The sequence below is a fragment of the Rhagoletis zephyria genome, unplaced genomic scaffold, assembly GCF_001687245.7.
Source record: "Rhagoletis zephyria isolate East Lansing unplaced genomic scaffold, Rhagoletis_zephyria_1.1 Rzeph_scaffold_00178, whole genome shotgun sequence".
Lineage (NCBI taxonomy): Eukaryota > Metazoa > Arthropoda > Insecta > Diptera > Tephritidae > Rhagoletis > Rhagoletis zephyria.
In genome coordinates, this window is record NW_016157262.1 from 276,612 (window position 1) to 303,380 (window position 26,769).

At 34.6% G+C, this 26,769-nt stretch overlaps 2 protein-coding genes across 16 annotated transcripts in view; both read right to left on the minus strand.

The window, feature by feature from the left end:
* Positions 1 to 585: 585 nt before the first annotated feature.
* On the minus strand, positions 586 to 2,931 carry LOC108357732 (ubiquinone biosynthesis O-methyltransferase, mitochondrial-like). The gene is made up of 5 exons (XM_017608804.1): positions 2,835 to 2,931; positions 2,569 to 2,778; positions 1,077 to 1,452; positions 851 to 1,010; positions 586 to 775 (listed from the first exon to the last, which is right to left on the minus strand). The coding sequence occupies exons 1-5, from the start codon at positions 2,915 to 2,917 to the stop codon at positions 660 to 662; spliced, it is 945 nt and encodes a 314-aa protein (XP_017464293.1). The 5' UTR covers positions 2,918 to 2,931; the 3' UTR covers positions 586 to 659.
* An 8,888-nt stretch (positions 2,932 to 11,819) lies between these two features.
* The window catches only part of Slob (Slowpoke binding protein), a 125,736-nt gene continuing 110,786 nt past the window's right edge, over positions 11,820 to 26,769 (minus strand). For 12 of the 15 annotated variants that reach the window (XM_017608871.1, XM_017608844.1, XM_017608879.1 and 9 more), the window contains 4 exons: positions 21,463 to 21,664; positions 20,828 to 20,953; positions 20,595 to 20,737; positions 11,820 to 15,310 (listed from right to left, as the gene is read on the minus strand). In XM_017608871.1, the coding sequence (XP_017464360.1) occupies positions 12,196 to 15,310; positions 20,595 to 20,737; positions 20,828 to 20,953; positions 21,463 to 21,664 (3,586 nt within the window). In that variant the 3' untranslated portion in view covers positions 11,820 to 12,195. Of the gene's footprint in view, positions 15,311 to 18,262; positions 18,303 to 20,594; positions 20,738 to 20,827; positions 20,954 to 21,462; positions 21,665 to 26,769 lie in introns of those variants that run through there. The other 3 variants (XM_017608899.1, XM_017608893.1, XM_017608814.1) reach the window with 2 other exon arrangements.

Here is a 26,769-nt window from a genome sequence, read left to right on the forward strand (position 1 = left end):
CCGAACTAGTCCCGAAATTGTCCTGAAATAGTCTCTAACACGCCCCGAAACGGTCGAAAAAGTCGATAACTTGTGCCAAAGTGATCTCAGTCCCGAAATGATCCCTTATTAGTCCCTAACTGATTCCGAACTAGTCCAAAAATAGTCATAAATAGTCCTGCACTAGGCTCGAAATAATCCAGAACTGGGAGTTCAACTAAAAGGTCCAAAAATAACTGTGAGCTACGCCTGAATTGATCCTGAACCGGTACTGAAATGAACCTGAACCAGGTCTGAAATAGTCGTGACCAGGGTCCGATATTGTCCTGAACAGGTCCCGGAAGGGCCCCTTAAATAGTCCTAAACTAGTCCAGAGATGTTCATTTCCACAAACAAAATGCAACTACAGATTTTCTGCTGAAATACACAAGAAGAAGTAAACAAATTTTCTGCTAGGTTAACCCAAATTTTACCCATACAGGGAGCTAAGATGTCTACACATCAGAAACATGTGCATACATGTTCCTTGGGGTTTGTTATTTTTCTTTTGGTTATATGGTTTTAGCTGTTGGAGCTATCTAAAGCGAAGTTGAAAAGGGGGAAGAATTTACTTTTTTAGTATAGTGTATTTTGATAGTTATTTAATAAAGTAAGTAAACACTTTCATGGAATAAGCAAGTTCATTGAATTTTAATCGCTTGAATTGCGTAACTCATCATAGTACTGTTGATCCACTGGAAGCGTTTACGAAAAACATTATACGTAAAGCCTTTTACCAGAATGCTTTTACAGTTCACTGAAAAACAAAAGTAGAGAAAAATAAATAAATTTAGGTATGTATTTGAGTAATTTAAGAAATTTTCAAACTTACGAACAGAGAGTATACGTTGCACATCCTTAAGTGATATCAATTTATGCCAGTGATGCGTATTTTTCGGTGTAACGCCAATTATATACTCAGCAAGGACAACGCCAACAATCCAATGGGGAATATTTTTATTTAAAGTGGTTATGAATATTGAACCCCCAGGCTTAAATGGGACAAAGGCAAATTATGGGGAACTAACTAATATTTATGTATGTATGTATATGTGTACCTTCAAGGCCTCGATACAATGTGTAAGAAATTCTTCCTTGTCGTCAATATGTTCCAAAACCTCCGAGCATATTACAGCATCGTAATGATTCCGATTTGATTTGGCATGCAACTCTATTGGTTCGATTTTGTAAGTTATGCGATCGCTTAGTTCCGGACAATGTTGCTCTAAATGTTTTCGTGCTGTTGTTATGACGTCTGCGCCCAGGTCAATGCCCGTTAAATTGGCACCCAAGCGTGCCAGTGCTTCAGTCAATATGCCACCACCGCAACCCACTTCCAATACAACCTTATCTTGCAAAATCATGCTTGTATTAATTAAACTCTTGTCGATCATGTTATCATGGGCCACCAAACCGTCACGCACGAAAGGCACTCTGGAGAAATGTAGCTATATAGGCATGTACATACCATATGTATAATAGGGTGCTCCAAAAAAAAAATTAAAGCCCAAAGTAAAGTTTTTGAAAATTTTTTAATATTAACTAACTTTTATAGGTACCCTAAAAATCCCAAAATAAAAACTCGCTGCTAGTATTAAATAATGGTAAAATAACAGCTGGGGAAGTCTCCTGAAGTTTTCGATCGATTTTTTTTCCATATAAAATACATGGAAAACTTTGAGCACTTTGAGCGATCTCTAATATATTTTTTGATTTCAAAATAAAAAAAACAGGGGGATTTTTTTTGATATACAGCGTGGCGACGAATAACTGTTACCCAGTTTTTTTTGAGCAATAAAAGGGTCCTTTATAAATTTTGCGAAAAAAGTATTTTATTGTTAATTTTTCACAGATTTTACTTTAGTTGTATTAGTTAGTTTTTAAATTTTAATCCTTATCTACATTTGCCAGCAGTGTAAACTTTGAGAGAAAAGTTCATTTGGCACGCAAGTCTTTTTCAGGTGTATTTTTTCTTAGGCTTTGTATAAAAAAAGTACAAAAAAGAAAAAAACTGTATAAGGTTGGTCGAATGAATGGCCGTCCTAGTCACCAGTCCCGAGTCTATTAGATTTTTGAGTATGAGGCCTTATTTTGGACAGAAGGGGGAGTATAAGGGACTCAAAATGGAGAAAATTAGCCTATGGTTACAGAAGATATGGAACAAATTAACTGACGAGGACCTGCGTGCCAAATGAACTTTTCTCTCAAAGTTTACACTGCTGGCAAATGTAAATAAGGATTAAAATTTAAAAACTAATTAATACTACTAAAGTAAAATCTGTGGAAAATTATCAATAACATACTTTTTTCGCAAAATCTATAAAGGACTCTTCTATTTCTCAAAAAAACCTGGGTAACAGTTATTCCTCGCCACGCTGTACAACAATCCTAGCGGGTGACAGCATTAAAATTCCGACTTTACTTTTTCACATGAATTTTTGCACCACCCTATTTTATATACACATGTGCTTATTCTTATATATGCACCTAATTATTTTACATATGTACATATGAAATTATTTTACAGTGATTACTCGCACTTTATTATACCTTGTTTCGTTCATTTTGTGCAATCCGTGCATGGGTCCATTTAGATCCCACCAGGTTGAAGATAAGCTTGCGTGATGATCAATTTCTTTTTGTATGCTAGCCGTATGTTGTGTTGTTTCCTCTTTTGTGGTGTCTGTACTTACATCCGACATATACGTAGAAGTGGTATTTGTAGAAGTTTGTGTATATCGAACATTTAACGACAAAAACCTAAAAGAGATATTTTTGAAATGAATTGAACGATGCTTAACGTTTGACTTGGAAACCTTTGCGCATGCAGTATCGGTGATATAAATTTGACTGTCTGCAACGACATTTTACTTTTGAATGATCGCAAATATAACTGCATTCGAAATGAAAGCTAACCAATTTTTATATAAAAATATGTAAGTACTTAATTCTTTACTATAAATAGCTATCAGTCGATATACGAATATGTATGCAAGAAAGCTCTTAACCGTTGCGACACTGTTCGAAGCGGACACGATATTTCTTGTCAAGCACAAAACCCGGCGGGAAAAATTCATTTAAATAAATGATATTGGGCCGAGCTACATATCTCTGGATATTTGACAAAACAACTTAAGTCTATCTTTCACGGACAAAGGATATAACATATTTATGTCGGTAAAGCTCTTTTTACCGTCAAAGACATTATTTTTATTTAAATGTGAAATTATGCAGTTTTTCCAAACATACACATTTCTTACGGTTGTGAATAGCAATAAAATAATTTAAAATTTCCTTCGAGTTGCAGCATTTTTCTCTCTGACGTTATAATATGTTTTGTCGACATACGCAATTTTGTATGTCGGTGAACGACAGACTTAAGTTGCTTAGTCAAATGTGCACGGATATATGCATACCTGTTGTGGCTTTATCCTTTCGATTGTCAAACTATCGTTGCACTGCTTATGGTTTTTGCCAACATTTTCTCTATTGTCGGAGGTCAAGAGGAAAAAAAAAAAAATCATGTCAGAAAGGATTTATTTTTTTTTATTGTAGGGAGGGAAACGGCACTGCTAAACGGAAAGGGGACGCTATGTCATTCATATGAAGATCTAAGAGCATCTAAAACGCCTTGAGTCCGAAAAAAGTTAGGCATTACTTAGGAGCTTAAAATTTTTTTCTATTCTGCTTCTCTAAAACGTCCTCGGAGAGGTTTTGTTGATTGGTAGAAACGTCGCCTGAGTACATGCCAAGAACGCAATTAGTACTATTTTGATAAGCTTTCTCTGGGACCCTTGATTTTAACTGCTTTCAAGGGTTCGTCAAACATTTCGGATTTTCCGATGAATCTAACTATTTAGGTGAGTAATAGTGAATTTGGAGTTATGCCTTATTCGTGCCAATGCCGGGCACTCGCAAAGATATTGTAAGATCGTTTCTTTACTTCCCTCAAGTTTACAGCTGTGGCACCGAGGGTTGTATTGAAGGCCCATTTTAGCTGCATATTCACCAATCGACCAATGTTCCGTTATCGTGGCTGTTAATTTGACTATATCTTATATATGTTCCTCGCAGTTTTGCAGATTTGAAGGTTGTTCCAAAGTGTAGCAGCTATACGTACGAATTGCAGATGCAGTTCCCCTTTGATGAGTCCAAGCGGACAGTTTAATGTCTCTGCTTCGGATTCACAAAAAGATGATCCGGCCTTAGCCAACTCATCAGCCCTCTCATTTCCGTGTATGTCGGTGAGGGTTAATTGAATTTTTACAGTAGTGGTCTCGAATTGGTCGAGCTAGCACTCTGGGCAGTATGTATATATCCAGAAGGATGCTCCCCACTCTCTCGACGTTTCGGCCATGAACTATCTATTATCCTCCATTAATTCCCAAAATTCCTTCAACGAAGCCTTCTTCCCTCCCGGATATGTAATTTGGTTTTAATACTTTGAGATTGCCCTGCACATAATGGACCTACAGACCTAGGCCTAGACTTCACAGAAAGGTGTTGTCTAGAAATTTTGATCGAGAATGAGTTCAGCTCAACAACAACTATCCAAAGAACACCCACTCTTGGACGTTGAAAATAGACAAATCTTAAATCGTGTCATCCCTACTTACCTACTCAGCCTACCTTTCGACAGAAAGATTAGAAGCTCCCACAAGGGAAGTAAGTAATAGCCCTAGAGGAGTACTGCAGGAAAAGCTGGCTAAACTTAGTGCTGTAGTGTGAGTGTCTTATTGAATATATTATTAAGAACGAACTGTATATTATTAACCCGGGTAATGAGCCGATATTTGTCCGCGTTTATTTCAAACTGGCACGTATCTAATGAGGTATTATGTCAGATCATAAGCATATTAGTTTTAATATAAGTGCCCTAAATGAGACTAACCAGATTTACAGGAATCCCAGGAAAACAAACTGGGAACTCTTCCGCCTGCCTTAAGAACAGAAGGGGAACTTGTCTTTGGCTGGTATTTTATTCACGCATGACCTGGAAGTAGAATCCGCTCTACTACAGGACACTTGCTCATCAGCCATTGAAGCGAGCTGCATAAAGAAAAAAAAGAAATCTCAAAGGGAAGTTACTTGTTGGAACAATAATCTTAGAAAGCTTCGTCAAAGGGCAAGGAAATTATTCAACAGAGCCAAGCGAACTGGGGACTGGTCAACATACAGATCTGCACAACAGTAAGCTCAAAAGGGATACATGGCGTGAGTTCTGTGGGGGATATATTCCCTGTCGGCTGCTCAGCGCCTACAGAAGGCCCTAAAATTGGATCATTGGAACCGGTTAGCCACTTTAAAAAAACCTGACAGAACGTACACTGTTACACCTGAGGAAACTAGCAGGTTTCTATTGAAATCCCACTTCCCGGGTTGTTTCACACAAAGCCCAAGTACTAACATGAACAAACTTAGAAAAACTAATTGATTCTCATATCAGGGACGCCAAACCAGTGATAGCCAGGTAGGGATAGCCAGGTAGCGTTAAGAGTACTTGACTCTTGCAAAACGGTATCAAAGGTAGTAGAAAGTTGCAAAAAGGTACTGGTACAACTAGGAGCCACAAACAGATTAACCCTGGTGGATTTCGGGCTATGAGGGCTTCGACGGCAACGAAACTGAGATTCTAGTGAAATGCTATCTAAATGGATGGGAAGACTTGAAAATTACAACCCAATGGCGCACGGCTAAGGGCAATAGGCAGTCCAAAAATGCATCGCTCCCTCTCGTAAAATCTCCGAGCGGCTGCTAAATAAATTTCAGCAGAGAGGGTTTAAGAACTCTCAACGGACATTTGACAGGACACTGCTGACTGAGGTACCATCTAAGCAAAATTAGACTCTCTGAGGAAACGAACTGCAGGTTCTGTGGGCTAGAGGATGAAATGGCGCTCTCATAAGTTTGATCGTCTCAGCTGACACGTTAACGTACGTTTACGTCGCTGAGTGTGGGCACTTAGAGGTTCTTGCCACGATAAGGGTTAGTACAATAGATCCAGCTAGGTCGCCCTAAAAATATCAATAATAAAAATTCAAGAAAAATATTAAGATTAAGATTAGGGTTAATATTAAGGTTAAGATTAATATTAAGATTAAAATATAAGATTAAGATTAGGATTAAGATTGAGGTTAAGATCAAGATTAAGATTAAGACTAAGATAAATACTAAAATTAGGATTAAGGTTAATATTAAGTTTAAGATTAAGGTTAAGATTAAGATTAAGATTAGGATTGGGATTAAGATAAAGATTTGGATTAAGGTTAAATTAGAGGATTAAGATAAGCTAAAAATTGCGGTTAACATCAGGAATAAGATTAATTTAAAGATTAAAAGTATGATTAAGATCAAGATCAAGATTAAGTATAAGATAAGGATTAAATTTACTATTGAGATAAGATTAAGATTAAGATTTAACATTAAGATTAAGATTAAAATTGCGGTTAACATTAGTATTAAGATTAAGATAAACATTAGACTAAGATTAAGACTAAAATTGAGATTGAGATAACGATTAAGATAAAGCTTAAAATTAAAATTAAGGTTAAGATTAAAATTGAGATTAAAATTGAGATTAAGATTAAGGTAATTGTTTATTACTATGCAGAAAATTACTTAAATAAAATGGAAAGCTATATGGGCAATAGCAACAATACGTTTTATTAGAATTATGCGTGGTTTCCAACTTACCTGTTCAATTTTAAATCAAGCATGATTCAAACACAATGAACTATTTTAATTCAATTTTTATTTATTTACGTAGTTCAGTGGAAAATAAAAGTAAAATTACATACATACTTAACAATATCACCGATTTTTGAGGACCTAATTGCATAATTTACGGTTTGAGAAAAATATATGATACATACATACATATGTACGTATATTCTAAAGCTAATCAATACACTAACGAGTATGAAAATGAACATGTACTAGGTATTATTTTAATTATATGCTTTTTGTATGTATGCATATGTACTAAATATATTTATGTATGTATATACAACATATAACAATATTTTCGTACACAAGTATTAAAAATGAAACCGAAACAAAAAAAAAAAAAAAAAATGATTTTATGTTTCAAAAATATCCTATTTTAAAGTAATTACAAATAAACTTTAACAAAAAGTTGTGGTATGTATATATTCAGAACAGGCGACAATAATGCGCTCGGCCTGAAATACCCTTACAATTTCGTTACTACCGCTATTAGTTACACACCGCTACCTATAGGTGAAAAGGTGCCAAGTGCAATTTTTTTTTTTCAAAATTAAGTTTTTGAAGCAGAATGGCAGGTAATACGAAACTACATCAATTTTTCGTCTCTGGTGAACAATTTAAAAAAATTGACTTGGCACCTTTTCACCCTTAGGTGACGATATGTAACTTTGCTTTTTTTATTTAAACTTCATGAGGTGCATTCCAAGTACATTTGGATTGGATATTTTGTTTCTTTCTACATAACACTGGTCTACAAGGGTTTTGCGAATAAGACGGGACCTGGTGTTTCCGAACGGATTTTTCGTGCTGAACACGAATCTGGGGTCCAAAACTTCCCATCACGTCACGTTTTCGAGAAAAAAGGGGTTGAAACCCCTAAAAACAGCGTTTTTGGCCATTTTTGAAAAATTGTAGAGCTGAACCCTGACGTGCTACAAACTTTGTATATGTCAGAAATTAAAGGCTAAATCGTGCCCTTTCGAATGAGCCCTATGCCGAATTAATCGCATGCACCCTTAGATCAGGGGGTGTATTTGTGTCTAGGAGTCCAATTTTTATATCCACCATATTCGACCCGTCATCTTAAATTTTTAAAATCTAACTGCAGATTCGTAATCAGCGACTTTTAATATAGTTAAAACCTTGGCATTATTAATTTTCTATGATCGTTTAAGATTAAATTCTTTCTGTGATCAATTTTTCCTGCACCCCTAAACACAAATACACCCCCTGCTTTAAGGGTGCACGCGATCAATTCGGCATAGGGCTCATTCGAAAGGGCACGGTTTAGCCTTTAATTTCTGATATATGCAAAATTTGTACCACGTCAGGGTTCAGCTCTATAATTTTTCGAAAATGGCCAAAAACGCTGTTTTTAGGGGTTTCAACCCCTTTTTTCTCGAAAACGTGACGTGATGGGACATTTTTGACCCCGGATTCGTGTTCAGCACGAAAAATTAGTTCAGAAACACCAGGTCCCGTCTTATTCGCAGAAAAAAAGTTGAAATTTGTAGACCAGTGTAATTATTGTAAGTATGTATATATGTACCTTTATATTGTGAAACGTCCCATGCAGGGCTTTAGTTACTTTGAGAATATTACAATTAATTTTAATTTCATGATATCGGTTATGTTGCTGCTTGATTGCTTTATGTACATATATGGTTTTTAGGTAACTGGTTCATAATAATTTAGTTGAAGTTTCAACAGGACTTTTCATAAAATCTTTGAATTACGTTTTGTTGCTCTCTGGAATGTGCGATTTTTATATGTTTGTTAGTATGTGTGTGAGTTTTTTCTATTTAATTTTTTTTTTTTTTTTACTGAGATTTCGGTATATTTTAACATTTTATTATTTATTTATTTATTTTTTAACTATTAAATCCTTTTGACGTATAGTACTACATTTATTTATTCAATGAAAAAAAACTATAATTTAAGAACCAAAATGTAATAAAGAAAGTTCCTAAAAGCTTACTGAAAGTAATTAAAGTTACTTGGACTCCTTTCTATAAACTTTATATGAACGGACACTGGGTCAAGCCCAGCTCGCTCTATGCAATGTTAAAAGCTTTCGCTGACCAACAATGCTTTGAGCCAACCATTTGCGAGGTTGTTACATTGACACTTTCAACTGCAACTTAAAAGCTCTCTGCATAATGGCAACAACTTTCGTTGGACAACCATTTGGCATGATTGTTCCATACTTTCAGCTTTCATTTCCGTTTTCCTAACGTAGCTTTGCTGAGCTTCCAATGGGGTTTTGGTGCCTAACGCTTGTTTTTTTTTTTTTAAACACTCGCCCTAAGCTAATTATATTCGAAATGTAATCAGAAACGTTTTCTATACATTTATTTTAAATTAAATGTGCTGAGAGCATTTATGTTTCTTTTTGTTTTTGTATTTTAAAGCTAATTTACTACCAAAGATTTGGGCATTCGCGATGTTATTAGTTTCCTAATTCATTCGCCTAAAATTATATTATATTTATAATATCTTAAACGTATATGAATGACAGTCCTATTCCCATGGCAATGATAAAATTAAACGCATGACTATTCTCTTAATTGTTGCATCTAAAGCTTTGACGCAAAATATAAACATTGTTTGTCATAGTCTCGCACTCATGTGGTCGTAACAACAATAATGACAGTTCCAATTATGGGAAGGTGTAAAATCAGGCATAGTTTGCGGAATAGTCTTAGGCGCAGTGGTTAAGACAATAGTCATGCGATGGACTTTGTCATTGGCATGGGAATGCGTTGTTTATGCACTTAAGAAGGATTCCGGGGCAAACAATTTACAATACATTTTTATATATATTTTTTTAATTTCATTGATTTTTCGAAAGCTCGATGCCATTCTTGTATACTACTCGCATAATATTCAATTTCAATATTTTTCACTAACTTCAACACTAGTACAACAATATGTACATAAATTTTATTCTGTAGTTTTGAAAGTTTCTACTAATTACATATGTATGTATTTTATTTGTTTGTTTTCATTTTATTCAGTAGCGTCAAAATGACACAAAAAAGTTTGCTGCAAATGCATTATTTATTTATTAATTTATTTTTTATTATTTATGTTAAAAGTTCGCATTGTCGAATATACATAGGTGTGTATATATTTTTTTTCTATAAATTAAGAAGTTATATTTTCTGTTTTGTTGTTGTTTGAAATTTTCAAGCAAATAACGTATTCCCTAAACATTACGTCATATTGTATATTAGGTTTTCTTTCTATTTTCTAAGAGTTCTTGTAATAATTTTTAGTTTTTTTTTTATACGCCTCTTTATTTAATTTAAAATTGTTTAACACTTTGGTTTAAGATTTACAGAAATTACTATTCTTCAAAACATGATTTACTTAAATGTATTTTTTAAATATGTATATCTGCTTTTTTAATACTTAAATACTTAAAATTATCATAAGGATGGTAGTTGCTGTAGTAATGATGTGATAAGTAGTTTAATGATTTTTTTCAATATACGATATTTTCTTAAGTACATAGATTTCTTTCCTTACTTAAAATTTGTAATTTTCGTTTTAATATTTTTAATTTGTTGTTTTTGTTTTTTCTTGTTGTAGCTTCAAATGGACAATTTGTGAATTCTCAAATATATAAATAGACGCAACATCCACTCCAACTAGTGTTTAGAATTCGATCATATGTTCAAGAGGTTATAGTTTTTGAACAAAAGTTAGACGGATCACGCGTGAGAAGCTTTTTACAGATTTTAAATGGCGGCGCCGGAAATAAAATCTAAAATAAAATTTTTTTCTTCTTAAAACAACAAAGTCTAAAAATTAAATTAGAAAAAGAAAAAACTTAAAACAAAAAAAAACTAAAACAAAACATAAAAATTAAATTAAAAAAATAAAAGTTCTTAATTTTAAAACAAAATCTAAAAATTAAAAGAAACTTAAATTAAAAAGAACAAAAATATAAAATTAGACCCTAAAAATTTAATGAAATAAAAAAAATATATTTTTCTTTTTAAAACAAAAAAATCTAAAAAGTAATTTTAAAGCAAAAAGCACAACCGACTTCAATGCTCTTATACAAATTTAAGTACCGTTAATTTCTTCATGACCCAATAATCGGATTTAAACCACCTCTAAAACACTACCTTTCCGATAGAAAACGAATTATCGAAATCGGTTAACGTGGTTCAAAGTTATGCGGTAACATACATTCATATACAAAATATCTCGACGAATTGATAACATTCTCCTTTTTTGTAAGTCGGCTAAAAATTAAATGAAAATGAAATTAACAAAATAAAAACAAATTAAATTAAAGAAAAATGAATAAAACAAGTTTTTAAAAACTAAAGGCTATTAAAAAAAATTTTTTACACAATAAAATCTAAAAGCTAAAACCAAACTAAATTTAGGAAAAATAAAAAATAAATCTGAAAAAGAAAAAAAAAATAAAATCTACTCCTAAAAATTAAATGATACTAAAAAAATATTATTCTTTTTAAAACAATAAAATATAAAAATTAAAAGAAAATTAAATTAAAAAAAAGGAAAAAATGTACATTAACAAAAAAAAGAAAACCCAAAGACTCGCTTTAATCACTTCACTGCCCCTCTTCTCTAGTTCCTTCAGTTTCTAAAAATCAAGTTTCTAAAAATTAAATTAAATAAAAAAATTCTTTGAAATCTATACAGCAAAAGAATATTAAATTAAAAAAAAAAAATAAGTTTAGAGAATAGTTAAAAAAGAAAAGAATGAGACAACAAAAGCTAGAATTTAGAAGAAAAAAAGAAAAAATAATTTAAAAAACGGAAGAAAATATATAAAATAAGTTTATAAAAATAAATGAAGTTAAAAATAAATAATTTTCTTTTTAAAACAATGAAATCCAAAAACACAAGAAAAATAATGAAAGAATTTAATCTAAAAATTAAAAGAAAACTATATAAAAATAAGAAGAAAAAAATACATTATCAAGTTTATAAAAATTAAAGTGAATTAAAAACTAACTTTTTCTTTAAAAAAATCTAAAAATTATAATAAGCCGGAATTATTGCCCTTGCGTTATGCTATTGAAAGATTTCGAATCTTAACACGCGATCAGGTGTTTGGTGATCAGCAACACAGCTCAATGCATATGGATGAAGCTCACGTCCTTCCACCCGATCAAGACTTTTCAAAGCCGGCGACGAGAGTTCTAAAATTAAAGTAATATATTTTGTAACTATCTTAAGAAATCTAGTGAAGCAATCTAAAAACTGTATTTTTTCAACCCTCTTATATCGCTTTTATATCTTCTTGAACAGCTGGTGAATTCTGCACACATTTCATCGGTCCGTCAAACATTTCAACTCCGTTTTAATGCGATTTACGCTAGACTAAATATCATTCTTTTTTCTTTTCGCACATTTATTTTCTTTTAAGTTTTGTTTTTTCGTATGCATTTACTGAAATTTAGTGTATCACATTTTTTCTTCGCTGGCCAATTCCTCCGGCTCAGTCGGACTGATTGGCGACATTTCAACGCTGTCCAGCAGCGGTGTCTTCTCCTCACTACACTGGCTGCTTTGGGCGTCGTGCATGGCAAAAATCTTCGACAGTTCAGCGCCGCTCAGCGTCTGATGTGTTGGCGAATCGTCGGGTGAGCTGTTGTCATCGGTGGCAGTGCAGGTGCCGCTGCCTCCACTGCCAGCACCACTACTACCGTCAGCAGCGTGCTTATCTGTCAAGTTGACAAAATGATCTACCGACTTGAAAATAGCGCTGCGTGAGACATGTGGTAGCGCCACTATAGTACCGGCAGCTGTAGTGCTGGCAGCATTGGGGGAGTGTGCTGAAGCGGAGTAAGCTAGATTTTGATGGCAGGATAAGGTAGCCAAAGAGGTGGTCTTTATATTGGACGTCCTTAGGCGATTTATGGAACAACTACTCCAGCTCAATTGATTCGGGTGGGGACGTTTGGAATGTTGCTGTTGCTGGTAATGGTGTTGGTGAGTAGGTAGTTGTTGGTGTTGTGGTTGATGCTGATGTTGTTGTTTTGCTGACTTGGCTGCCGGTTGCTGATTATAGTGACTACGCCGATGTTGCGGCTGCTGTTGCTGTTGCTGCTGCTGCTGCCGAAGATGCTGTTTTGCATGGTGTTGATGCTGATGATGTTGCTGTGGTTGTTGCTGTTGTTGTTGTTGTGGTTGTGGTTGCTGTTGCTGCTGTTCAGCATAATACATGTAACTGTAAACATTATTGTCATCATAGAAGCTCATTTCGTCCTCGGATTGGCAGCATTGATCACTTCCGCTTGTCATATTGTTTATAGCCGTTTGCTTTAGTTTGGTCAAGGTGACCAGATGTCGTTCCGAATACGATTTACGTGCATCCATAACACGCAAATAGTCATTCGAATCACCGAGATCCTCGCTTTTTGAACTGCAGTAAAGTCGACCAGCACCCGCTGCGCCGACATTGCCGCAAAAGCTTGTGGTAACCGCCAAACCGTGGCCACCGCTACTACCAAATGCCTGATTCAGACCGGATATCTCATTGATTGAACCGCCTCGATTTAACGATTGTCGACTGTGGCTGCGACTGCCGCCGTAAGAGGAACTGCTGTCGTAGTGATTGTCACGCAATGAAGATGGCGACAAGCGCGCCGAATGATTGGGCGATGTTTCCAGCAGCGAGTCATTTGACTTGGCAATGCGATTCTTTCGATAGAATTTACTATCGCGCCACATTGTTTGACGACTACTCACCGAACCGGCTGCTGTGGCTGGACGCTGCAGTTCGCCATTAGTTATGACTTTTGTAGCGCCCACGGGTGAAGTGCTGACAAGCTGATTCGGTGAGTTGTCATAGACGATCACCTGACTTGAGGTCTTACTGATACGGAAGGAGGCATGTGTGAGTTTTTTGTATTTTTCATCTCTCTGCATGTTCACGCGATTTTCCGAGTTTGTGCGATCAACTATGGGCATAAAAGCGCTATCGATGCGTCGTTCCTCTTCGAGCGAACGAAAAGCCATACGATTGACATTCTTCAAAAGTTTGTCGGAAGACGAACGCTTATTCGGTGACATATCTTCGAATGAACAGACGCGATATTTTTGTGAAAAGACCTCAATGGTGCCGGTACGTTTCGAGGGTGAAGTTGTATAGATAGAGTTTTGATCATTAACTAGTATCTTGGGTGGATCGAATTGTTGTCCTTGGGGTAGTGCGGCGCTAGACGACGATAGGGACGAATTGCTAGAGTTAGTGGTGGCAGTGACGAGTATTTTAGGCGAAAGCGAGACGGGAAATTGTTGTGGACGTATATTGCCTATCGAGCCGCCGGACGAAGTGGATGCGCCCGAACAAGAGCCAGCAGACATGGCGTCATCAATGTTCAAAAAGTTGCTAGGCGATGTTTCACGACACGGCGATGATATAGCAGAATCTTGTGACACCATACTTCTCGGTATGGTAGCCAATTCTAGGCAAGTTTCTTTGCCACCTGTTGTAGTGGCTATTATCACATCTTCTACACCCTCATCAATCGGTGAAGAAATCGATTGAAAACTACTTATGCGAAAGCTGGATGACCCAACTGAGAGATCATTGTCTGTCAACGAGCCAAAAGCCGAATCCTGCGACGGGTTACTGCGCCCATATTTCAAGCACTTGAGCGAATACTCGAGTCGACGACTCTTTGAGTTCTTATAGTTGCATATGTCGGCGGTCAATTGATGATTGAATGAAGCAGAAGCAGCAGCACCAGCACCAGCGCCTGCCGTTGCGACACTTGCTGCTGCGGCAGCCGCAGCTGATGTGGATGCCTTTGCGCTATCGTTCACCAGACTTGGACTAGTCGAGTCCGCTTGCTGCACCGATGATTCATTGCTCGCCGTGCTGTCATTGTTTGATGTGCTATCATCGCCCTCAAGCTCCAATTGACCCGAGTGTATTGTATTTTCGCCAGTGTCGATATTTTCCTCAACAATGAAGGTAGCTGGTGCAGAAGTGGAAGCAGCACCGGCAGCAGCAGCGCCGCCTATTGAAGCAATACTTGTACTACTTCCCGATGAGCGGCCAACATTTGAACCCAATGGTGCATTCAAATTATTGCTGGAGCTACAACGTATTGTTGGTAGTGACGGTGGTGGTGGTGGTGGTGGTAGCGGTGGCAGAGGTGACAGAGGCGGTGGTGATGGTGTTGGCGACTCTCTTTGTTGTAGTTGTTGTGTTTGTAATAGTTGTGGTGTGATCGAAAGTTGATTTTCTTGAGTGCTATAGATATTGTCGTCCGACTGGGTGGTTGTATTTTCACAATAGTGTAGGGGTGATGACTCTATGGCATCATATTCTAGCTGTTTGTGTTCATTGAAGTGTTGACATTGGGCGTCACGTTGATGCTGTGAGAAGGCTGTAAACTGACTGTAGTAGTGCTGCGGGTAGGAGTGATGCTGACGCTGGTGGTAGTTTTGCATGCGCTGTAGCTGTTGCAGGCGTTGCTGGTGATATTTGCCATCGACAAGGATTTCATCAAGCAGCCCTTCCTCGGAATCGCTTGATATGTCGAAAGAGTCCATTGTTCGACTAAAGCTGTTGTCGGTTTGTCGGTGTGGGTTACATTTAACGACCAGAAGGCATGTGATGTAGTAAGCGTGTCAATAAGTGCGAAGTAGTAAGTAAGTGAATGTAAAATAGACAGGAAATTGTTTATAAGTGATAGGCAAAATACAGTTAAGTGCTCATAATTCTTATATTTATGTAAATAGAACATATTTCATATGTACATAAGTATGTATGTATGTACTATATATATTCACTCGCACAAAATTGGATGAGTTATAGATGGTGTATGGTGGAAGTGAGTTAGTGAGTGAGTGAAAGCATTGATACTCGTAAAATAAAATGGCAAATGTGATAAGCCAAACCAGCTAAAGAAGTCAATAAATATGATACACTAGCAAACACGCTACGTTAAGGATAATTTAGTGGAAGATAGTACAAATACAAAGAGTAATTGCGAGAGAAGTAAGTATTTAAAATATAGGCAAATATTTAAAGTTTGAATTCACTAAAATACTTCAACGCTTACAAAGGTGATAAAAAGTATAGAAAATGTTTATATCTACATAACTACTACGCCATGAACCAAACATATAAGGCAAAATAGAAGGCTAAACAGCTAAGGGTAAAAATCTACAAGCTTTGGGCAAACTGCAACAAAACGTTCTTTTTTTGGTTAAAAAAGTGAAAAAGATAACTACGAATAAATAGTTACTAATACATAGTCGGAAATCAATATGTATCTCCAAGAAAATACTCGAAAATTAAAAGTATACCAAAATGTATTAATAACCGGGCAATTCTGGCTAAAATAGTTGAAAGTCTTTGGTAAGACAATTGAAAGACAGTAGTTTGAAAGACTTGGTTTATTCTGGCACGAAAGTCTTACAAAAAAAGCTCTCTTGCCAGCTTTCATAGTGAAAAGCTCTTTCGACAGAAAGCGCTGCTCTAACAGTCTCCAACAGTTCTGGATGTTCGAGTTCGAGTCCTAGGTCAGCGGCATTTTTCCTCTTTTTTGTAAATTTAATTTATTTTTCCGAAATTAATTTTTTAAAATTTTAAAAGCTTATTTTTATTATTTTTCTTTTTTAATTTAATTTTAGATGTTATTGTTTCAAAAAGAAAAACAATTTTTAAATTTCATTTAACTTTTACCACTTTTTTCTTTTCTTGACTAAATTTTCATTTAATTTTTAAATATTTTTCTTTTTTTTATTAAGTTTTTTTAAATTTCTCGTTTTTATTGTTAAAAGATGTTTTTTTTTGTAAATTTAATTTTTAGAAACAATTTATTAAATTTTCTTTTCATCTTAAGACTAATTTGTTAAAAAAATATATTGTTTTTTAATTTCATTTAATTTTTTTGGGCTAATTATACTTTTTTATCTGTTGTAATTTAATTTTTATTTTTTTAACTTTAGTTTTTATTTTTCTTAACATATATTGCCTTTTCTTAATTTAACAGATCTTTCAATTAAAGATTAAAATTTTTGTGATTTTTAGATTTTATTATTTTAAAAGAAAACTATATTTGTTTTCTTTATTTCCCTGTTAGCAGATCGTTTTATTGAAAAGAGTTTTCAAGATAGTTGCCAGCATTTCCCTGTAAATATCATTAAATTTCATAAGAAGCAGAACCTATTTCTTTATCAAATTTTCGATAACCTTTAAGATTTAAGATTCTCCCGTTGGTAACTTGCCCTTGTCTGGTGGTACACGCTAGAAAAAGCTGCATTTGATAAGCGCTACATCGAATTGCCCTAGTCGACATTGGTGGGGCCTGCACTGGCGTTTAAAAATATGTTGAATATTACGGCTGTAGATATTTCGGATAGGACTGTTGCAGCACAAACCGCCTTTGGGCTCCGAGTGGCTTGATTTCGCATTTACTGAAAGAAGGACGCAGTGAACCTCTCCACGGACGGATCAAAACTAGAAGGCAAGGCTGGTGGAGGTGTATTTTGCTGGGAGCGGTCCATCAAGACTATGTTTACGATTCCGGACTTCTGGAGTGGAAATTTGCGGCATTCGAAATTTCATAATCGGCCCGCTGTGTTTCGCCGACTAAATTAATGGCCCACGTTCAGCATTCGTGGTATCACAAAGGACAACCATTTAACCTAACATAACCTTTCAAACTAGGAGACATTATCCCATACACCCGGCCAACGATCGTTAATCAATAAGTTGAATGCCCCGGTAATGTAGAAATATATGTACATAGTATGAAAAAGCACGCACAACATATTCTAAGTTACGCACATATATTATGTCTAGTTTACTGTCTTACCATCTAAAAAGCAGGATCAAGTATAGGATAGAAAGGAAGATTATTAAAACAAACATCAAATAACTATGAACAACAACATACAAATATATACTAAGCACAAAAATCAAAGTTTGCTTAATCAATAATTATTGAAAAATCAGTAATATCCAAAAAAAGTATAAAGTAAGATTTGTACGGTACTACTTTTTTAAACATTGACAACACATAAAACATATGTACATGCGTGTAAAATTTTGACACAGCGTTGCTTTGTTTGGCTTTGGTGTAGCGATAAACTGGTAGTTAATTAGTTTGTAATTTTAAGTGTGTGTGTGTGTGTTTTTTTTTACAAAAAATAGCATGAATATATAAAATAAATCACACTTACCACTTTGACTAACATTTGCACATAAAATTTATATGTAGTAGTAGTAGTAGAAGAATTAATTAGTAGTAGGTAGGTGGAGGTACATAGGCTGTTGGGTTGTTTTGTCAGTTGTTGTGAAGGTACGAGTAGGTACTGTATCCAGTTTTTTTTTTTTTTTTTTTTTTTTATTGTGATAAACAAAACCGCAAAATAGGCAATTTAGTAATTTTTTGCATCCATAGGTACTTAGTATTTGGTATTAATTGTAGTAGTAGTGGTACAATTAGTAGCAGTAGAGGTTATTGTAGTTTTGGTTTTGGTTTATTTGTATGCATTGCTAAAAATGTTAGTACATACGAAAGACTTCATAGGGCGCAGGTAGATCACTGTATGTATATAGTATATATTTTTTCGTAACATATAAGTATTCGAATTAATTATAAAATGTGAAAATATGACGAAACTTCAACAAAGAATTAAAGGCATGAAAACGTAATTGAAATGGTATAGTGGCTCAAAAGAGAAGGCGGACAGGCATAGAACAAATTTTGACCGTGCATTGTCCGTTTCTTTATTGAGCCACTGTGTTAAGTAAAATCTCGCAAAATTAAGTATTTAGTAATTGATGTTTATATTTTATTTAATAGCAAATACAAAAATACAAAATAAAGTCTACCACAAAAACTTCAAAATTAAAAAAAAAAAAATTTGGAGGTCGCTAGTTGAATTTATTTATATAAATAAGTTTTAAAAATGAATATGCCAAATTTGTTATATGTTAACTCAAAAATTGGTCGAATTTTCGCTATTAAATTTTTTTTCAAACTTTTATAGCGACCCCTAAAAATTTATTTACAAATTTTGCAATTTTCGTGGATATCTTTATTTTATACGTAGAGCAAAATTTAGATGTTGATATTTTTAAGGACCACCCTAATGCATAATAATAAATAAATAATTGCGCATGATTGGGGTTAGATTTAGTAAAAAGTATTGAAATTTATTAAATGATTTAATACAAAAATTATTATTATAGTAGTTACACAATTGCTAAGTGTTCGGGGGTTTTAATAGTTTTTAAGCAAAATCGACTAGTCATAACAAACATTTAGTAATGAAAAACTTTTTATTAAATCTTAGTAACATATAAGAGTACATTAAACATGCTCGCTTTTGAACATTTTCAAAACTAAATTGGTGTTTAGCAGTTGAATTTAAGTCAAATGTTAAAAAAATATATTTAAAAAAAAAAATTATGAATGCTGAAATGTCGAAAAACAAACAAAGTGGCGACATAAGGAAATAAAATTTTTAGTTTTTATCAATGCTGTGTTTGCTTTTGTCCAAAAAAATATACTTCTGAAAAAAAGAAAAATTCATTAATGTTTGTTTAGGAGAATTTTAGCTGAAGGTGGACCTAGATTAACCAAATGAAGATTTTATTATCAATTTCGGCAGAATATCCTTTCTTTCTTAACAATATTTTATCAGTCACTTTTTTTTAAATCGAACAATCTGTCAGAAAAGGGTGTGGCAATTTTAGGAACAATTTTGATTTTATTGTGAATTTCGGCAAATTTTTACTTCAGAGCTGCTTACTAGCCTTAAAAAATTATATCACTTATTTCAACTGCTTAACTATACGGCATTAAGGGGGTCCATGTTCCGTGTGCATAATGACTAAAGGTTATTATGCTTATCATAATTGTTTATTTGAATTAATTATTCTATAAATATTCAGCGTGACCCAAATTTAATCAAAACATTCGCCTTCCGCTAAAATAAACTGCAGTTTGGCTTCCTACTTTAAAATGCGCAACTGGCGTGGCCGAAAGCGATTACCAACGTATTTGCTGTGAACACACATACAGTGTTGATACAGTTTTTTTTGTTTTTTTTTTAATTAAGTGCTGTGGCAGCAAGGGTAAACAGGATTACGAGCGCGTGTTCTCCAGAAACCCACATACACTCTTACAAAAAAAATAAAAAAACAAACAGTTATTGCCGACACTTTGTTTGCTGGGGACACCACAACACAGTTTTATGTATGCTGATTAAATTCGTAAACACCAAAAAAAAATAATGGAAAAACACATTGACTGACAGTAAATAAACAAAAATGGATATGCTGAAATGATAATGCAATTTTTTCTTTTATGATGAAGCGTATGCTGCTGACGAAGAGTTATAAAAATGGTGGCGATAGCTACACTCACACAAATGAATTTTACTGAGAAGTGATGAACCACAAAGTATTGAATGAAAGAGTTAGAAAAAAGAGAAGTGGTGAGTAGAGTAAAAAGAAATATGAGAGAATATGAGGGTACAACAAACAATGATTTAACAAAGTTTTTTTTTTTTCGTTTAAAAATATTAGAAACACTAAAAAATGCGGAAGAATATGTATGTATGCAAGTGAAATATTTTTTGTGAGTATGCATGGTTGCGTGAGCTAAGATGAGAGATGCGATGAGCGATTGATGACGTGAGATGACATTTTTTTATTTTCTGTTGCCTAATCTATTTTTTTATTTTCATTCTATAAAATATTAATAATGAAATTTGATGTCTAACGGACGATTTTTAATGCTGTTTTATTTATTTATGTATTTAGAACTTGGTTTGTGTATGCTTGTGTGAGTGTGTGTGTGTGTGTGCTGACTTTCGTGAATACTTACCCGCGTCGACCGTCGCGTGGTGTAGATGGCGGTGTACTCGGTGAGCTCATTTCGCTGAGTGAGCTGCCCAGTGATGCACATTGTCGTTTCTTTACAGCATACAATAAATTTAGTGTGGATCTGCTGAGGCTGGGCTTGATTGTCTGCACGCCATATTATTTGTAGTGCAATGCAATTGGAAGACTTTATTACTTGATTGCTCTATTCTGAGTTTTAAACCTGGGCATACTTACATTAAAGCAGGGGCCACGTAATTCACGTAAATCGATGCTTCTGAAGAGATCACATAAAACTAAATCCTCGACGGAGGGACACACACCACTGGGCGGTTCGAATATTAGGCCAAGTACATCTAAGATCTATAAAAGAGATTTGAAGGCGTTGAGAAAGTGATTAAATTGAATAAACTATTAAGAAATGGTATGCTATGTATTACTGAAGAAAATTTTCGGTATCACCAAGAAATTATGACTAACTCTCTGCAATATTTTTGAGAAAGAAAATTCTGCAAGTTTTTTTTTTTTGCAATAAAGAACGAATTTGCGCAGTCCCTTGTAAAATGTGATTTGGAGTCAGAATGGTTTATCGAAAACTGAATTGAATTTTTTAGGAACAAATGGAAATTTATTCCAAAATACATTATACTTTTACGCCAAGAAAGCACTAACAACCAAAAGATTTTTTTGGGCTTTCATTGAAGTCAACTACTTTTTTCAAGGGTCGAAAATAATAGTTCTTTTCGAAATTTCGGTTAAAAAATTTATCCATTTAACGTTTTTCTAATCTTATATGATTTAATTTTTTTTTTGACTTCAAACCAAAGTCAGAAATTAACCGTTTTTTTGCCGATATTTTCTAAATTTTTCACCTGTGGGAAATGCTCCAATTCCATTTCGAGCACCCGCATGGACGGTTTGGGTGTGGTCATTTCTGTACCGGTGCACATTTCGTATAACAAATGACCGAAGCAGATGATATCGACATTTTCGATTTCCGTTGTTGAACGCGACCACATAACAGCGTTAATGCGAGAACTAAGGCCCAATAGGCCGTTCTCGAGGCCGGATAGTCTAAAAGGAATAAAAAAGTTAGTTATTTAATTTACCTAAAAAATAATACATAGTTTTTAATCGCATTAAATTTAAAATATAGCTTTGCAAATTGTAAGTTTTACGTAAGTAAATGTAAGTATGTTTTTCCGTACGCACATATTTATGTACAAAAGTACGTCTTGCACTACTCATACGTCGAGTTGTCTTTTGAAAGCGAAATAAAAATTTTAAATAACCACAAAATATCCAAAACCTTTGCAATGCTTTTCAAAGGATTTGTATTAGGGTGCCTCACTAAAAAAGTTTCGCGGCTTTCCACCGGAATAATACATTTTATTATATTTCAAGGCTTCTGCTAAAATACTTTGGAAAAATATTGCGACTTACGGGAGCTAGACCGATTTGAAAATACCCACAAAAATCTCACTATTTTGATTCCGCTCATAAAATTTTTAAACATTTTTAGACATACGTACCTTTTAAGCTTACAATCTTCTATTATCTGGCGTGATTTTTTCGAAATTTTGTATATTTTTAATTTCGGTTATAAAAACTGGATCTTTGGAGTTATTTTCAAATGGTTCTAGCTCACGTTAATCTTAATTTACTCCGTAATATTTTTCGAATGCCTTAAAATATAATACATTTTAGAACTTCGATGGAAAAACAGCACCGATTTTATTTTGTGTCGAGTTTGGTGCACCCTAATGTATGCACATATGTACGTATGCACAAACATGCATATATACACGCACTTTTATATATTGCATTACATACTTGTAAATTGAATTCACAAAAGGGTATAAAAAAATTGAAATGGGCTAAAGCATTTTCTTTGCTGCGCTGCAACATTTGAAGTGGTCCTTTATGCATACAAGTGCATGCATATGTATGTATATGTATTCGCACAGCGGTATTGCCATGAATGCAAGCAAAATTATACTCGAGTATAAATGTGTATAACGTTTGCTCAATTTTCGAACCGAAATTTTGATTCTGCAATACTTTTTATTTTCTTTCAAAGTACGAAAATAACTGTGTGCGGTACATACATATGTATGAAAGTATACACATATATGTGCACAAACATTCGTACGAAAAATACACCAACGCATTTCAAATATCTGCCAACTTGTCGGTAAAGTGAAAAGTTCAAAGGATTAACTATATTCATAGAGTCCTCTAGGGAAACGTGAAAAGGCGCCAAGTCCATTTTTTTCGAAATTGTTTAGGATAGACGAAAAGTCGATGTAGTTTCGCATTATCTCTCATTCGGCATCAAACACTAAATTTTGAAAAAAAGTAAGTGCGCCTGGGCCGCACTGCACACCAAATTTCTTAGATTGATGAGGATTCCGACTTAGCCATACCCGATTAACTTAGCCATATCCGATTAACTGGCTTTGTGTGCACTGGAAAATTCCAGCATAAATTAATTAATCACCAAACCTACTTAATCAAATTAAGAGTTAATGATTAAAAATGATTATTTTTTTAATCGCGATTACGATTAACTGTTTAATCAGATTAAAATTAATCATGATTAACAGTAATCAGATTGAATTTAATCGAATTAACTAACTCATTAAAAAATCAATCGATTAGTGCCAACACTGGTATCTACAAATAGGGCTAGTTTTTATATATCTCTATGGCCGATATAACCACGCATGTTAACTGCAGGGATTTTTAGTTAACTGCGCTGCCAAGATCGAAGTCTGACAGCCAATGGATTCCAGTTCTGGAAAGCACCTCGGAGCTGGCTAAAAAGTGCCTTGCAAAGGCTTAAGTGAAACAGTTAGAATAGTTCCACCTCATTGCCCTCCAAGCAACTGCGGCAGTGTGACTCCTAGCTTCTTATCTTCCTCTTAGATGGCGCAAATGAGCAGTAATTTATTAATGAAGTCTACCTCCGCATGTGTCTATTATCTGAAAGCCTAAATTTGAGGTTGATGTGAAGTTTTCTGCAGTTGACTACTTAACCAACCATTCCTTCAAGTTTTGAACCACATTTGTAAAATTTCATGGGTGCCCCCTTCCAACTACTATCTTCATTAACGATTATATGTGATATCACGGGGGAAAAAATGAATTGGATGAAGTCTAAAGCTCCGGAAATACTTGAGCGCCCAAGTCCTGCAGAAAACCAAGAAATAAATCTAGGAGAGAGGATAAATCATATTCTAGTGAACAAGTCGAGTTTCGTTTAGAGCGGGTAAAGACAGACGTCCGCTCGCAGCTGCACCTCAAGGCTAACAGACGCTGCAGGCTTCAGTGAGACCTTAAACCGAATAAGTGGGAGTGACCCATTCGGATTGGTTACCGCATCTCGCACATGGGTGGCTCACGTGATCCAGAGTGCGTGAACGCGGATGCAAGTGTCGGAATTGAGTATAGCAGTGCAACTGTAACTGGATACCCAAAAGCAAGAGAAATAAAAGAAACATCAGGTCCTTCCACTCGACCAATAATAATAATAATAATAATATCCCAACGGTTTTTACCCTCCATTCCCGCCCATCCGCACGAGGGGCGCAGTCCGCATGCCGTACGGAACCAATATTTTAAATTTTTTGTGCCGAGTCACGATAGGCAGGAGTTTGTTAAGTGTCGAGATCTAAAACTGTTCAGCTACAGAACTAAATTCATCAGCTGATTTTATGTATTTATGTCAATAATTCACTTATTGAGAGAGGAGAGTATCGCTTTCTTAATGCTGAAAAGCGGATCTGATATATCAAACGTGCTGGAATGAGAGTTAAAATCCTGGCATAAGCAACGGAGTGGGTCGTGCAATTCAAAATTGGTTTTACAAGCTTTCAGAAATATGGGACAAAAGTGTCTTGATACGCGTGAGGGAACATTAAAGCTTACATCAGCCAGAAGAGACGGACTTGAAATTGAGCCTGTCAGTAATTTAACCATAAAAATTATACCAAGCATTTCCCTGCGACTGGCAAGTGTAGGAAGGTTAATAAGTTTTAAGCGACTCGTATAAGGTGGAAGACTATATTGAGAATCCCATCGGAAATTTCTTAAAGCAAAAAGTAGGAATTAGAATCCCATCGGAAATTTCTTAAAGCAAAAAGTAGGAATTCTTAAAGCAAAAAGTAGGAGAGAGAAAAACGTAATTAATTTTATTTATTAAATCCTGATATTTCCTTTGACTTCTCTAACTGAATAGCGGTAGAGTAAATGAAAAAATGAGTCCTCTAAACCATTTATGGCCGACAAACGACCGCTTGTTATCCAATTTACAGTGTTCAGTGCTTTTATGAATATGCATTATTTGATAAATTTTTTTTTTTACTTAGCTTTAAATTTGCAAATTGGCAAAATGTTGCACCAACGCTCATAGGAAAACAATAAAAAGATTATGAATAAAAAAAAAACAGCACAAATTAAATTCAATTGCATATTCATAGTTATGCATGCAATTACTAGTAGTTTGCATCTGGTTATGTTTTTGTTTTTGCATCTTGGTTCTCGGAACTTAACCTAGTTTTATGACACACTTAGATGGCAGAAGTGTTCCAATGTTTAGGTAACCGGGTGAAAAATCATCTCTGTGTTAATGTAATGCTAGAATACGTACATATCGTCGTTTAAAGTACAAAACCGCATATCAAGGAAATGCAAAATACCCCTTCTTCTTTGATCTAAGTATCGATAAGTTTGTTCGACTTTACTAGAAACTCGACTTTCGACTTTTCGATCGACTCTGAACTTTAAAAATCGACTTTAAAAATCTACCGATCAACTTTTTAATAAAAAAAAAATGTATTAAGTATACTCTGCGTACAACTCATATGTATATTAGATTTATGTGAATATAGGGGTAAAAATACGCTAAAAATGTCATGATTTACTAGTGGTCTTTAGAATAATCTAAAGGATTTTTAAAAATTTTGAAAATTGTGCCAATTATACAGCATGAAAATGTTCGTAGTGAGGGTTTTTATAATGTTTTTTTTTTTTTAAATATTTTAAAAATGTTTAAATTGTCACAAAAAAAAAATCTAAAAATTTCTTGAATCGATATTTGGTAATTACGAACAACTTTTTGAAAATATTGCCTTTCCGGTGGAACAGGGGTGGCGAGTATTGGTAGAAATTTAAGTGCCCTTTATAAACATCGGATATTCTCACCTTAAAGTAGCCCAGACAGCTAGTGGATCGGGATTATCCACGCGACTAATGTCGCATATCAACTGGAATTCTACCAGCATCATTTTATTTGGTGTTTAAAATTTTGTACCTTACGCATTGTTCAAATTCGAACCAAAGACTGCCTGTAGAATTTTACATAAACTTATAATATAATAATATAATAAAATTATTTATATTTGTCCATCAACCCTAAAAATTTGAAACAAATCCAACACATGAAGTGTGTGCCCCGTCCATTTTGGTATGGAACGCCCCATATACAATGTTACATATGTATATACATTAGACTGCATTACGAAAAAATCAGAAGAGTTTAGGCTCTGTTATTCAAGTTTTTCTTATAGTAATCTTTGAAAAAAGTTAAAAAACAGCATCAAAAATCTCATCATTACGATTCCGTTCAATTTTTTTTTTAATTTTTATACCTTTCATGAGCATGAAATGGTATTATAACTTTGGTCCGATGTTTGTAAGTACCAGAACAAAAAGAGATAGACCCATGAAAATGTATACTTATATGATCAGAACGTCGAGCTGAGTTGATTTAGCCATGTCCGTCTGTCCGTCTGTCCGTCTGTCCGTCTGTCCGTCTGTCTGTCTGTTTGTATGCAATCTAGTCTCTCAGTTTTCGAGATATCCGGATCAAATTTGGTAGGTGGGTGTATTTTTATAATGTATTAATCATTTGTCGGAACCGGAAGAATCGGACCACTATAACATATAGCTCCCATACAACTGATTGTTCAGATATGAGATTTTTCATTATAACTTCTCCATTTATGCAGCTACGAACATGAAATTTTGCAATACTTGCACCCATTATCAACAGAATACTTACAGTGAAAATTACAAAGATCGGGTCACTATAACCTATAGCTCCCATACAACTGATTGTTCAGATATGAAATTTTGCGTTATAACTCCTCCATTTATATAGCTAGGAACATGAAATT